This window comes from Spermophilus citellus (assembly GCF_964194105.1).
Source record: "Spermophilus citellus genome assembly, chromosome: 5".
Classification (NCBI taxonomy): Eukaryota; Metazoa; Chordata; class Mammalia; order Rodentia; family Sciuridae; genus Spermophilus; species Spermophilus citellus.
The window spans coordinates 55,018,237-55,033,770 of record NC_138186.1 but is presented as its reverse complement, the minus strand read 5'-3'; the positions used below and the strand labels follow the sequence as shown (position 1 = coordinate 55,033,770).

General features: G+C 40.6%; 1 protein-coding gene across 1 annotated transcript in view; it reads right to left on the bottom strand.

Moving 5' to 3' along the window:
* Window positions 1–15,534, bottom strand: part of DNAH8 (dynein axonemal heavy chain 8) — a gene marked incomplete at its 3' end in the record, with an annotated part of 273,605 nt that overhangs the window by 53,891 nt on the left and 204,180 nt on the right. Inside the window, exons 79-81 of the mRNA XM_081294489.1 lie at window positions 13,814–13,887; window positions 11,460–11,612; window positions 10,960–11,115 (exon numbers count right to left, since the gene is read on the bottom strand). Coding sequence (XP_081150615.1) covers window positions 10,960–11,115; window positions 11,460–11,612; window positions 13,814–13,887 — 383 coding nt within the window. The remainder of the gene's footprint in view (window positions 1–10,959; window positions 11,116–11,459; window positions 11,613–13,813; window positions 13,888–15,534) is intronic.

The window sequence follows — 15,534 nt, the reverse complement described above, 5'->3', positions numbered from 1 at the left end:
TCTACCTTTTGAGCTGATTGTTTGGGTACTAAAAATGTAAAAGTTTGATCAGGAGTAACTACTGCTGCTGTACCATTGTTTGACCCATCAGTGAATATATTTGGAGCATTTATGATAGGGGTTTTTCTTGTCATTTTTGGAAAAACTACAGGATGCTTAGACCAAAAAGACAACAAAGGATTAGATGGTAAGTGATTATCAAATGAAACACTAGTTTTACACAGGATTATTGCCCAAGTATTTAACTCATTAGCTAACTCATCAATTTGATCCATAGTATATGGAGTAATAATTTTATTGGGAGAAATCCCAAACACTCCCTTAGCTGCTTTTATTCCTTTGAGTATTAATTGTCCTACAGCCTCAGGATATCTAGTAAGAATAGTGTTAGGGGAATAAGATAAATGTATCCACAATAATGGACCTTCTTGCCAAAATACTCCTGTAGGAATATTTTTTGTTGGTAGTACAATAAATAATAAAGGCAAACTTATATCAATTCTATCCAAATGCATTTTTTCCATATATGTTTCAATGATTTTTAATACTTTTCTTGCTTCAGGCGTTAACATGCGGGGTGAATTTGGATCTGATGGACCTTTTAGAATATCAAATAAAGGTCCTAACTCTCCTGTTGGTATGCCTAGATAAGGCCTTATCCAATTTATGTCTCCCAATAACTTTTGAAAGTCATTAAGTGATTTGAGTTGATCTACTCGTATTTGAATTTTTGGTGGACGGACCATGGTTGAGGATAATAGAACTCCTAAATAATTAATTGGAAGATTTAATTGTACTTTATCTATTGCTATCTCTAGATTATAATTTTTCAATAAATTTGTAAGTGTGGCATAACATTCTAGTAATGTGTTTTTATCTTTATGTGCCAGTAACACATCATCCATATAGTGAAATATTTGTAGTTCAGGATTTTGGTTTCTAAGTGGCTGGATTGCTTTATTAACATAAATTTGACACATAGTTGGGCTGTTAGCCATCCCTTGAGGGAGTACTTTCCATTCATATCTCTGATCAGGACCTTCATGATTCAGTGCAGGGATAGTAAATGCAAAATGTGGACTATCCTCGGGATGAATTGGAATTGAAAAGAAACAATCTTTAATATCTATAACTAAAACATGCCAGGTTTTTGGTAAAGCAGACAATTGAGGAATCCCTGATTGAGCAGGTCCCATAATAACCATCTCATTATTAATGGCTCTTAAATCTTGTAATAATCTCCATTTACCAGATTTCTTTTTAATGACAAAAATGGGAGTATTATAGGGGGATACGGAAGGTTGTATATGTCCTTCCGCTAACTGTTGTCTGACCAAGTCATGGGCTACTTGTATCTTTTCTTTAGTCAAGGGCCACTGAGGAACCCACACTGGTCTTTCTGATTTCCAAGTAATTTTGATTGTCTCAGTGGCCCTTTCTGAAAACCCAATTCATGTCTATTTATTTCTTGATCTATTTGAATAGGTGCTGTCATACCTTGTTCTTGTTCTCTTAATCTTTTTTCTTTCCTAAAGCCTTGTTTAGCCCTAGTAGTGGGCGCGTTAGGATTGATGTTATTTGTTAATGTCAATCCTAATTGATCTAGGACATCTCGTCCCCATAAATTTACAGGAAGATGATCCAATACATAGGGCTGTATAGTTCCTTCACATCCTTCAGGATCCCTCCAATCTAATACCATAGCACTTCTATGGGGATTTGTTGCCACTCCTAGGCCTCGAAGCGTTTGAGTGGCTTGTTGTAATGGCCAATGTTTTGGCCATTCTTGACGAGATATGATGCTGAGGTCAGCTCCTGTGTCCAGCAGCCCATTAAAGTCATGTCCTTGAATTTTTAATTTTAGCATTGGGCGAGAATCTAAATTTAAAGACAGCATAGCCCAATCTACACCTGTGGAACCTAATCCCTTGGAACCTCTTTCTACATTACAACTGGAAAATTTATCATGCAGGCTGGGTATTATTAATAACTGTGCTATTCTATCTCCTGGTGAAATTACTGATATACCTCTTGGAGAACTAGCTATAATTTTTATTTCACCTTCATAATCGGGATCAATTACCCCAGGACTTATCATAAGTCCTTTTAGTGTAGAAGAACTGCGTCCCAATAATAAGCCTACTGTTCCCTGGGGAAGAGGTCCTTTTACTCCTGTGGGAATGATTTGAATTCCCATCTCTGGGGTTAGTACTGCTCTGGCAGAGGCGCAGATGTCCAGCCCTGCGCTCCCTCTAGTTTGTCTGATGAGGGATTTAATGGATAATGCGTCCTGGGCACTACCTTGATGGGGCTGTTGGGTTCCTCCATTGCCCCATATATTTGTGGTTTGGGGCCCCGGGGCATTGGGCCCTCTAGTCCGTTTTTTGGCAATGGAGCTTGATACCTTTCTCCACGATATCGTGGGTAAACACTTGGTCCTTGTCCGTTTTTTGATAACGGAATACCCTCTATGGTGGTTTGAGAACGGCATTCATTAGCCCAATGTCTCCCTCTACGGCATCGTGGGCAAATACCTGGTATTCTATTCCTTTGATATCCAGCTTTGTTAAACCCTCCTCTTATGGGGCAACTCCTTTTAAAATGTCCTGTTTGATTACAATTATAGCATGTTCTTGGCCTGGCATCTAAAGCCTGTTGTACTGCTGCTAAGACTTGCCCCTGTTCATTAATGTCTCTACATAATTTAATATATGTGTTTAAATCCTCATGTCTCCATGGTCTAATGACCTCTCTGCAGCAACGATTTGCTTGGTCATAAGCCAGTTGTTTTATAAATGGCATTACCTGTTCTGTATTTCCAAATATCCTAGAGGCTGACTGAATAAGTCTATCTACAAATTCAGCATAAGGTTCATTAGTTCCTTGTATTACCTTAGATAATTGACCTTGTAAGTCTCCATGCCCCTGTAAAGTTTTCCATGCCCTAACTGCATCTACAGCAATTTGTGCGTACACACCAGGGTCATATTCAATTTGTTGTCTTTGACCCTCATAAGGTCCCTTCCCCAAAAGCATGTCCATATTTCTTTGAGGGTACCCAGCTTCTGCATTTCGCCTAGCTGTCTCCATGCAAAATTCCTCATTGGCAACCTTCCATAACAAATATTGTCCTCCGTTTAGCACAGATCGACACATGTTAGCCCAATCTGCTGGTGTCATGTCCAAGTTGGTAACAGATTCAACCATGCTTATTGTGAAGGGAGCTTGCGGCCCATAGGTCGTTACAGCCTCCTTTAATTGCTTTATTGTTTTGAAATCTAAAGCACGGTGAATTCGTTGCCCTCCTGCCTGCTCAAGTACAGGGCATGCTAATCTTTGGGGTCCTGCCTCAGAATTCCGTCCATCAACTACGGTAGTTGAGGGCCGCTCAGCGGTAGATGGAGCTGTTGGCTGAGTTACGCCCTCTGGTGATAGAACGGAGTTGGTAGCAACCTCCTGTTGTAATTCTCCACCTGATGGCTGCTTGTCCTCTAAGCTTGCTTTCTTTAAATTCTCCTCTGTCTGACTAGCTTGAGAGACCTTCTCTTTTGCTTGACCTAGCGTTTTTTCTACCATAGTCTGGACCTCTAACAATTTACTTAACAGTTTTTCGGTTTGTTTTTTATTGGATTCTAATCTACTATAACCTAACCCAATAAGGTAGGATAAAACAAAGCCGAAGCAGAATGAAACAAAGACGGAGCAGACAATGGTTGTATCAATTTTCTCTTTCTCAGGGCTGAATAACTTCAAACCTTGAGCCAACCATTTTTTCCAGTTCGCCTGAGAAAATTCTAGGGCTAGGGAGCTCGAAATGAAAACAAAATAAATCAAAACAAGAACACATTGTTTTCTGAGAAGGTCATCCATCCTGTCGCCTTCCCTCAGGGGCGAGCAATTTACTCACCTCTAAGCTTCAGGCGTTCCCCGCACGGGCCGCCAAATGCCGCAGTCTTGGCTGGGCACAGAATCACGAGCCAATCAAGCAGGAACAAAACTTTATTTTGAAAAAGCCGCTAACACTCTCAGCGCCAGCAAGTCAAAAACCGGTCCTCCCACGAGGGTGTCCGACCGGAACCGCGCGCCGACCGGAACCCCCCCGTCTCCTCCCACCTCCTCCGGAATTCCCTCCTACTATCCTTCCCCAACCAATGGGAACTCTCCAGCAGTCCCGTAAAGTCCCGTAACTTGAGTCCGGTAGCAGGCCAAGGTGAACAGCGGGAGTCCAGTTTGCATATGAATGTAAATTTTAACATAATCATCTCAGTGGCTAGCTGGCGTCACTTTACAACCAAAGGTGCCATACATCGTATATATGCTTGTGGCTCCTAGCAAGACTATCTGCTTCTCTTGGTGGTTTCTTAGTCCCAGGATTCTAATTGTTCAAGTTGAAATACTGGGTCCTATAATCAGATTTGGGGTCTTGACAGTGAAAAGGAAAAGAATCATGGTTGCCTAATCCACAAAGGTCAATTACTACCAAGAAGGTCAAATCCATGGCTGACCCAGGGTTCTGAACTTCTTGAGAGAGCCTCAGAAACACTGAGGTGAGCCTCCTCCAGGGTATTCCGGAAGCAAGGGCAGGTTGAGAGTTTATGAGATATTAAGATGAAAATGTATTCAGCTAACCCTTCAGTCCCTGGGATTTCTTCCATTCTGCTGGTTTTGCTAAGACTGCTAACCACTTAGTGAATTGAGAATGTTTTCCCATTTTTTAAAAAAGAAAATCAAAACCTACACTGTTAGTTTTACCTATGTGTTTGACTTAATTTTTAAAATTTAAGGTTCAATTAGACAGGGGACTGAATGAGAAATAATTCTTTCTTTCCAATTACTGAAGCTGCTTAAATTGGCTCTATGGAAACACTCCCATTTATATGCACTGAGCAATTGCAATTTAGTTGCTCCTTAAAATGTGATCTTTGAAAATTGCCCCCGTGCTGAAATTTGCTTCACATTTATGTCACTTGCTATCAATTTTCATTTAAAGCATTTAGTTTTTTTAAGTTGGTTCACTAAAGTTATAGACTTCAGTTGAGCTCATCTTGGGGAAAAAAGAGGAAAAAAAAAGACAAAATTTTAGTGGGTAAGTGTTCTAGTTAGTTTTTTCATCGCTGTGATCAAAATACCTGACAAGAACAACTTAGAAGAGAAAACGTTTACTTGGAGTTCATGGTTTCAGAGGTCTCTATTCACAGCCAGCCGACTCCATTGCTCTGGGCCCAAGGGGAGGTCGACCCTCATGGGGGAAGGACCCAGTGGAGGAAAGCTGCTCAGCTCATGCAGGGTCAGGCAGTGGGGCAGGGCCACAGGGAAGATGCGCCCTCCCAGGGCATGCGCCTAGTGACCTAACCCCTCCAGTCCACCCCACCTACCTATTAGGATGGACTGATTAGGTTACAGCTCTCACAACCCAATCATTATACCTCTGAATATTTCTGCACTAACACCCTACTTTATATCCAAACTATAATGGTGCGTGTCCTAATCCTTCACAAGTGGAGTCCTTCCACTTCTTGCTGTATTTTTGTAGCCACTGGTCTCTCTAAGAGACAATAATCGAAAAAAAAAAAAAAAAAAGAACCCTGAAATATCACCTTGGCATACTATCAGGATAGATTCAAACTCAAACCACCAGGATAGACTCAAAGTGTTCATTCTGAAGATCAAAAGCAGCAAATTTTGCTACACTTATTTAGAATATTGAATGTTTTCAGCTTAGTTAGTATTTTGGAAAACATGGGATGAGTCCTATGTAGTACAATAGGGAAAAAAATTACAATATATGTATTTTCAAGATGTTGTAATTCAATTGGGAAAATAAGACTCAGAAAACAAGAAAACGACAATGTGACTGTGACTATGATTAACTGTTGAAATTTAACAGGCAATGAGCCTGAAAAAGACATTTTGAAAACTAAAAATTTCTATTGTATACATGACACATCTGTCTTAAAAATTTCAGTTCAGAATGAAATGGAGGCTGTTCTTTGAGAAAAGAGAAGAAACTTCCAGGCGTGGCAAAGTCCATGAGCAAAGGCAGGAATGTGAAGTCTGTGAACTGCGGACAGGGAGGTTCTCCTGCGGGAGAGGGCCAGCTCTGGAGAGTGGCAGGAACTGGTGTCCGCGTGCTTCAGGGACAGAATGTTAGGTCTGAACATAAAAGCTCCACTCAGTCCAAGGAGTTATTACATGTTGTTAAGCTGGAGAGCAAGGATTTAGGACGACCAGTATGCTTCATCTAGCTAATTCAGTTCCTTCCCTTTTATTCCAGAGAATATACAAAACACAGTGAAATATGGGAAACTCCTCAGATGAAAATTCTGCTCAATGAAACCATCATTTTAATAATGTCAAAGCCATTTCAAAGCTTCTCTTAGACTATCTCAGAAGCTCCCAGGGGCCCAATGCTGTATCCAGTTTGGTTTAGCATCTTTTTTTCCCTAGATTTTTCATTTTTTAAGCATAGTGTTATTATTGATAGCTGCATTAACATAGGCAATTTGATTGATTTCATTTTTACTTCCAGCTCCTGCCATGCTGCATGTGGGATGCATGTGTGGTGAACAGAGACCTCACTTTAACATGCATCTTAATATGACAAATGGATTAGTGATGGGCCATTCTCTCTCTTTCCAAATGCAAGGCTACTAACACCCTAACTCCTTTCTTTCAATGACATATTAAACATTCTTGTTTAATTAAACTTCATCTACAGCTTCAAAACCAGGGAGCTGGCATTAACTACCTGAGTTTGCTAATTTGTGCTAATATAAAATGAAAAATATAATCCAGACTAGAAAACATAAATAAAACTTTAATAGGTAAAATAATTAACAAAAATAGCAAGAACCACAAGTTTATCCCAGTATAACAAGATAAACCTGCATCATATTTGTAGTTATTCCAAAAAATTTAAACTAAGAATTTTATAATCATGCATCCCCAAATCAAGAACTTTATAAGCACTCTTAAATTTGAAAGCAGTAACTATCAAGGCTCAACTTGAGAGAGGAAACAAAACATAAGGGTAATAAGCACATTTCCAAATGAAGAAGTATTAATAGTGGAATTTCCTGGTGATACAACCATTTTTTATTCAATATTTAAATTATTTTTAAGAGCTGAGATAAAATTTTCACATTTGCGACTGCCCCGGGAGGCCCATACAGATTCCAAATCCAGAATTCTTTAGGGGCTTGCTGTCTTGGGCCAGTAGCAAAATGGCTTTAGCAAATATCAGCAGCAGCAAAAATTCACCAAGTTGTGTCTAAGCCATTGGAAAAGTCCCAAATGTGAGGATTTTACAATCATTGTAAGGCTCCATGTGGGCAAACCAAAGTGGTGGGGAGAGAAAAATTCCAAACCATGAGAAAGAGGTCAAAAAGGGCTGAAGGTTCTGCCCTGGGGTGTCTGTTCTCACTGCAAGACCAAATCACTTGGGGAGTTTCAAGAAGACTGGGCTCCTCCTCCCAGGATTCTCACTTGAGTGGCCTGGTCCGGGGCCCAGGTTCTGGCTGAAAATCACTGCTTGAGACATTTCCTCCACCCAATGTGCTGCTCAAGAGGAAAAATACCAGAGGACATTATCCTAACCTTCCTTCTGTAGGAAGGTTTGAAAAGAGACTAGAAATGTAATGGTTGAGTTCTAGAAGACCGAGGCTTCAGAGGACGATGTACTTAAAATCCCACAGTGTGAACATGGGCCTGCTCTGAACCCACAGTGATGCTACATTTGAGTTCCAAGAGACTGTAGAGAGTATACTGGGGCCAGAGAGAAGCTCCCCTGAGGGCCACGTTCAAGAGAAGGCTAAAATGTTCCTGGGGAGTGGTAGCCAAGCTAGGCAGAGGGTCCGGGGATCGCAAAGCCCCCATGGGGAGGGAGGAAGGGCTGGCTGGCAAAGACAGATGCACCCCTGAGCTGCAGGAAGAGCGGCCACTGCTGCAGGAACTGGCCTCTCAGAGCAGCTGCCACCTGCCCAGTGTGGATGGTAAATTCCTGGAGGAGAGGGAAGTGGCAGGTGTGTGCGTGCAATGGGCAGAGCTTAGCTGGGAGCTGTCCTGTGTAGCCAGGGGCAGCAGTCAGGGCCCCTCCTTCTCCTGGATAAGCCTGCTCCCATCTCACCAGACAAAACAAACCACAGCCTCCACCGCTATTCCGCCCAGGGAAGTTGTCCCTGACCAGCCAAATCCACCTGCCCATCAGCCAGGAAAAGAAGAATGTTCTTTTCGTTCTTTGAAACAGGCAGCGATAGATCTACATGACACATCAGGCCCGCAAACTGATGAACACACAAATTCAACAAGAGAAATGACACCGTGGAGCAGGTAGGGGCCTGTCAATTTTACCCCTAGGTTCTACGGCTTCAGATTACATGACATGAACCAATTCCCTGTTCCTTTTCTCAGTCTCCACAAGACCAAAAGCACATACATCAGGTTTGGATAAAGCAAGGCATATGTGTATGCTATGATTCGAATAAGTATCTCCAAAGCCCACGTGTCAAAGGCTTGGTCCCTAACCCATGGCATTATCAGGAGGCCGTGGAACCTTTGAGGTGGAGCTACTGGGAAGTCTTCCGTCACTGGGAGTGTGCCCTTGAAGGGGATATTGAGACCCTAGTCACTTCCTTTTCCTCTCTTGTGTGCCCCAACCATGAGGCAAACTGTTTTTGCATGTGATGCTGCTCTGATGTGCTGTGTCACCATAGGCCAAAATCAACAGAACCAATGGATCTTGGACTGAAACCTCCAAAGCTATGAACCAAAATAACCTTTTTTTCTTTACAAGTTGATTATTTCAGGTATTTGTTACAGTGACAGAAAGCTGACTAATACACTGTTAAGGACTCAATTAACTAACATTGGGTATTTGTACCTTATATCTAATGCTAGAGAGATAAAAGAAGCTAAGTCACAATCTGTGTAATTGGCATTGTTCCCTCCTTTAGCAGCTGTGTCTCTTTCACAAGCACATAAAGCACCTGGGATTCTTATTACACTGCGGATTTTGATTCAACCTCCAAGCAGATGCTGCTGGCCCAGGATATCAAGTCCCTAAAGAACTCTGGGTGTCTCTATCCAACTGTATCCTAACCAAATAAAAGAAAACGTTCAGGCAATATCTCAGTAAGTATTTCTGAGATTAATGAAAAAGGCACTGGGGGAGACATTTGAGTGATCTGCCCTTCCTATATGTCATATAACTGGATGTCAGAATTTTAGAAATGGAGAAAAGCTTGAAAGAAGAAGGGTCTTCTGGTCTACCTACACAGACATAGACACAGGGGCCCTACGATGGATATGACCGACCAATTTCACTTAGCTGACTGATTTCACAGCAAGTCTTAAAGTCCAGGCCTCCTGACTCCCCAGTGAAGTACTCTTTCTAACACATTATCAGTTGATTTTAAAAAGATATTCAACTTTTTTAATAGACACTCCACTACCGCTTCCCAGGCCTAGCTATATATATCTCTTTCCTAACTTAAACACCTGTCTTATTCAGTGCAAATGCACCTTAGCCCCATGACTAGATAGATGGTGGTCCTGTTGCTCTTCTGTTTAGTATCTGGGCAATGGTCTCTAAAACAAAGGTCACCATATTGACCACGTGGAAAATGCTGCCAATCCTCTCCCCAAGATAAGCACGGTGGAAGAGTTGAATCATCACTACTAGGAACAGAGTCATAAAATACAGTATTTGTGAATGGGGAATTAAGTAGCAGAGTTAAAGCAATATTTGTATTAGAGTGTAATAAGGTCTAGCAGTGCAAACCATTCTCAGATAAGAATGAATGAAATAGGTTTCAGGGACTTGAAAGCTATAATTTATAATCCAAAGGCCACGATGGAACTTAGTAAAAATAATCGCCAACAAAGCAAGCAACCCAGTGTTAACTCTCTCAGGGTTGGGAACACAGATAACCCTACAGCCCTCTCCGGTGGCAGCATGGGACCTAGGAAAGTGCTAGGAACAGAGAGGGTAAATACACCCAGCAGTTTCTGGAGTGAGCTCGGAACTCCCCTCTGTGCTTGGGCAGGGGGTGGAAAAAAGGGGAACCCTGCACTCCCTGTGCACAGCTGAGGCCTGACTCCTGGGACATGGCAGGGGGCTCATTTTGTCCTTCACCCCAGCCTTGGGGGAGGAGAAATGCAAGAAGGCAGCTAAAGGAGCCTCTTCATTGGAGTGAGCTGAGGGCATCAAAGTTACATGGCTTTCCAACACAGACAATATATAAAACTCACACGCAGAACAAAAAGTTTTTAAAAACGTACAGAGAAGTTGCTTGGTAACCATAAAACTGGGAGTCACTATAGAAGTAATCAGTCTATAAAAGCAGAAAGTGAACAACCTGAGACAGGCAGGGCACTGCTGAGCCCCCCTCCTCCTGCCAGCACTGCCACCACTGTTGGGTAACCAGCGGGACAAACCACTTGTCAATCAGCCAGAGCCAGGCAGTTCCAGATCTACCATGTGCAGCTTGTGCTAAACCACTTGGAGTCTCCATTTCCTCATTTCTGAGGCGGTGATAACCCTGCCTTGAAATGTGGCCCCTGCTGTCACATGAGATGATGCACATAAAATTCCCGGCCAGCACAGGCACTTTCAAGACCAAGTTCCTCGTTCAATAATCTCTCTCTCTTCACTCTACAAATATTTATTGAGCTCCATGTCCAGAAGCTGTTGGGACAGCAGTAGAATCAGCAGTCACCAAATGACTGTGTCTGCCCTCGGGCTCTTAGGTTCTCCTGTGGAGGCTGAGGACACATGTGAAACCCACAGCAGATACACACCACGCCAGGTTGGGGAGGTGACATACAGGAAAAGGAAGCAGGTCAGGGGGACAGAGCAGCTGGCAGCAGGCAGCAGGTCCCAGAAGCCCTCTGCACAGAGGCCGTGACACATAGACACATCGTCAGCAAACCCCAAACGTAAAAACTGCTTTCCCAAGTTACCTGCACCGTGGAGTGTAAAAATGCTACTGTGTAAAGCATCGGCTTCCACATGGGTAAATTACTGATGTCCAGAAGGTCTTGATTGATCCCGGCAAATGTTCTTTTCAAACCTGCGCGCATTCCTTGGGGCGGCTCGTTAGTGAATTTGATAGAAGTCTGTCGTAAAAACCAAAGGGTTGTTTTGTTTTAAACATTACTCTAAAGGACAAAATAGAAATCACAATACCTCAGAGCAGCAATCTGCTTACTGACACAATGTGGGCTGAAATTCAGCACTGTATAAACTAACCCCACTGATCAGAGCTGAAACCCAATAAATGAGTACTGCGCCTTAGAACGCTAGTGTGGAAATATGTACTACATAGCTTGAATGATTATAGTCAAGATTTTGATGATTGTGAGATTTTATAGGGCAGATTCTACTGGGCCAAAAAGCCCTATCTTGTTTCTGTCTCTCAGTAATGCCATTTCTCAACAAAAAGATGCTTATGGTAACAAACCTGAAGCAAAGTAATTGGAAATCGATCATGGGGCTCAGTAGTTATCCATACTCGGAAAGTATCATCATTGGCTTCGACGGTCATTAGTGTCTCCAGTAATTCCTCCATGAATTCCAAGCCAAGGTGACAATTTTGCAGTAATACCCAACCACCCTGTATCCAAATATAAGTTCATATTTATTTCTTGTAATTTTCTGGATATGATTTTAATAAAACAAAATGCACAAAACGTTTTTAAAAAAACATCTTTGCTTTAAAGCATTTGATTATTCTGAGAGTATAAACTATCTGCACCTGGTACAAGCTGGTTGCTTGGAATCAAGTGGGTTCAAAATGAGTATATTCTGCCATCCCTGGTTCAGAAAGGAACAGAAATCAAAACTCGAGGGCAGCCTTCTATTAGTACAGTGTGTGCACCATCTAATGGTGGGAATGGTAACTTTGATTGTCCTGCCTAATGCGAATCAGAATAGACTGCCTCCAGACCAAGGCTGGCTCACTGACCCCCAAAGTTGCACAGAAAGATACACATTATCTTGTGCGAGTTGTTGTCAACATATTTGGTGACACTTGCTGCCAATATAGTAACCCTTATTCTTTGTCATCGCTCTCCCCACACACCTCTGAAACCACAAAACTTAATAAGCACTATCTAAAATATACTTGATAAAACTACTTATCTAGCAATATGTCACATCACCATCACCACCCTATGAGAAGCAGACAACAGTTCAATTCCATTACATAACTAGATCTGACAAATACAGCTGCAAAATACTGAGTGCAATAAATAAATGATAAGGCATAGATACGGCACATTCAATATGGCTCAGATTGCCTTAAATAGCAAAGGGGATGCGTTGGTCTATATAACAGGGGGTGTCCAGAGGAAGCTGGAATTCAGGCTTAGTTTGTGTCATCATGAACCCGGTTACTTTCTGGTCCCTCACTCTGTATGCCATAATGTCAGCTTTACCCTAAGTGTTTGAGGTCTCTCAAGGTGGCATTGTGGCTGCACGCATATATATATATATATATATATATATATATATATATATATATATATATATATATATATTTATTTTTTCTGATAATGCTATTACTATCAATACTTATCCCACTGTGAGAACCAGGACATGGAAGTTACAAAAACTCAGTATTCCAAAGAAGGTTAACGTGAATATAGCATTTAAATTTAAAAGTTTCTCACTCTCAAAACTAAATAAATTAAGTCCAAAGTTAAATTGTCCGATCACTCAACAGAGTGAAACACTTGACCTGGATAGAAATAATTATATATAATTGCTTTGATATATATAAATTAAATATAATTTATTATTGAATTTAATTAAGTGATAAAGATTAAAGCTTAGGGCACTTCAGAATTAATGACTAGCTTTAAATTTTGATGACCCAAGTAAAGTTTTAGGCCATTAACCCTCTCTCGTCATTAATTCCCAGGGAAAAGCTGTGCCCAAGTTGCTACAGACATGATGAGATCAAAAGCTTAAAAATAAACCAAGATCTTATTTTATTTTTATAAATGATGCAATTTCTTATTATAGCTGAGATGGCTATCTACAGAACATTTCTAGAAAATTAATGTCCTGTGTATTTATTAGATGTGATGGAAACTATTTCTTACTATTCCACTCAGCCTGCAACTTCCAATAAAAATTATTATCAATATCTAAATATAAAGTCCTCAAACATTTCTTATTTTCCTGAAACTACCCATTAATGAAAAATGAAGGCCTGTCTTTAACTGAAAATTGAAATTTAACTGTCTCAATCTGTCACTTCTTTAAGTACTATCTATCTATCAATATGGATCATGAAATTCCAAGACTGCTATAGCTGCATCCTTATGTATTAGAAGGTGTGTCTTCCAAGCTGTAAATAAATAAACAAGTGAAAATAAAATGAACAGATGCTATAGAAAATGGAACAAGCGCTGGGTGCAGTGGCGCACGCTGGTAATCCCAGCAGCTCAGGAGGCTGAGATAGGAGGATGGAGGTTCAAAGCCAGCCTCAGCAAAAGCGAGGCACTAATCAATTCAGTGAGACCCTGTCTCTAAATAAAATACAAAATAGGGCTGGGGATGTGGCTCAGTGGTCAAATGCCCTGAGGAGTTCAATCAATCCCCATTACCCAAATAAATAAATGGAACGAGCTTTCCCATGAACTGTCAGGAGGAAACTAGCTTAAGGTTAAAATTTACAATAAAATTCATATAAATGCATAAACCAAAAATAAGTGTTGAGCACCACAGGAATGATGCTCTCCACCTGTGTAGACCAGATGGACAGAGGCAAACAGCAAAGAGGCTGCAATAGTAGTCCCTGTTACATACCTGCTGCATTGACATCTGGACAAGCTTCCGAGCATGTATTTCTTGTCCTTGCCCCATTGAGATAGTTCTACACTCTGTAATATAAGGGAAGGTGCACACAATGTAAATTATATACAGGATTGGGTTGAAAAATTAATTTCTGAATGGCCACAGTCTCCCTCCCTCTATCACTTCTAGGAAAAGGCTCTGCTATTCAAATAGGCTTGGCCTTGGGTTGTGTTGATTAGAGGAAATGCACAGAGCAGAGAACTGGAGACACCACCTGGAAATGGTGGGTGTGAGGAGAGTAAGCAGAAGTGTGTTCATGTGCCTATGTGCACACATGTGTGAGTGTGTGTGTGTGTGTGTGTGTGTGTGTGTGTAATGAAATAGAGTTGAGAGTCCAGAAATAAATACTCAAGACCTTTCAGTTATGGGAAAGGACAGTATTTTTAACAAATGTTGCTAGGAAACCTGATATGACCTTGCAAAAGAATGAAATTTGACCGTCACAGCACAACATATACAAAAATTAAAGCAAAGTGCATCAGAGATGCCAATTTAAACACTAATAAAACTATAAAATCTTTAGAAGAAAATACAGGAAAAAGTCTTTGTAACCCTGGATTGGATGAAAAGTTTTTCTAAATACAACACTTAAAACAGGCATCAAAAGAGAAAATGGACAAACTGGACTCAATCAAAATTCGAAATTTTTGTGCCTCAGTGGACCTCATCAAAGAGCAGCCCAGGAAATGGGAGAAAATTCTTACAAATCATACGTCTGATAAGGATACCCAGAATCTACAAAGGACTCTTAAAACTCAACAGAAAGAGTCTAAAAACCCAATTCAAAAATGGGCTGAGGATTTGACTAGACAATTCTCCAAAGAAGATACAAAAATGGCCAATCAGCACATGAAAAGATATTCAACATAAAAAAATAAATAAATAAAAGGGGGCAGGGAATAGCAAGTGCTGGTAAGGATCTGGAAAATTTATAATATCTATATTGCTAGTGAGTATGTAATGTAGCTACTTTGAAGAACTATCCAGCAGCATTTCAAAAAGCAAAAAATAGGGTGACCATATGACCCAGCAAGTATACTCTAAAGGATGCACCCCCAAAACCTGAACATTTTTGCACACACAAAAACTTGGACATGAGGGTTCAAGCAGCATTATTCATACTGGCCAAAAAGTGGAAATAATTCAAATGCTCACTTACTGATGAATGGATAAAGAAAATGTGATCCACACGTACATTGGCCTATTAATCAGCCATGAAAAGGAACGGAGCCGTGACACATACTACAATGTGGATGAGCCTTGAAAACATTATGCTAATTTAAAAAGACAGACAGGGAAGGCTGCATCGTCTCTGATTATATTTTCTCTTTCTTTTCTTTTCTTTTTTTCTTTGACTTTTCATTTCTATGCAAGTAATATATGTTCACAGTGAAAGGCTTGGAAAGTACAGGAGAATATAAAGAAGGAAATAAAAATCAACAGTATTCTTCATTGTAGTCCTTTAATGCACAATCCCCTTTATTTCAAAATTCAAAGACCTTTGCAAACTGGAAGTTTTGTCACAAAATCATTTTGGTGGCAAAAGGTGACCTGAACTGATGTGAGCCTATGTATCACCTTCACTTTTCCCTTTCTAAATATTTATGTTTTTATCTGAAATATATAATATTAATATTCCCTTTCTAAGAGCTGGAAAATTCTTCTTTCTGAAA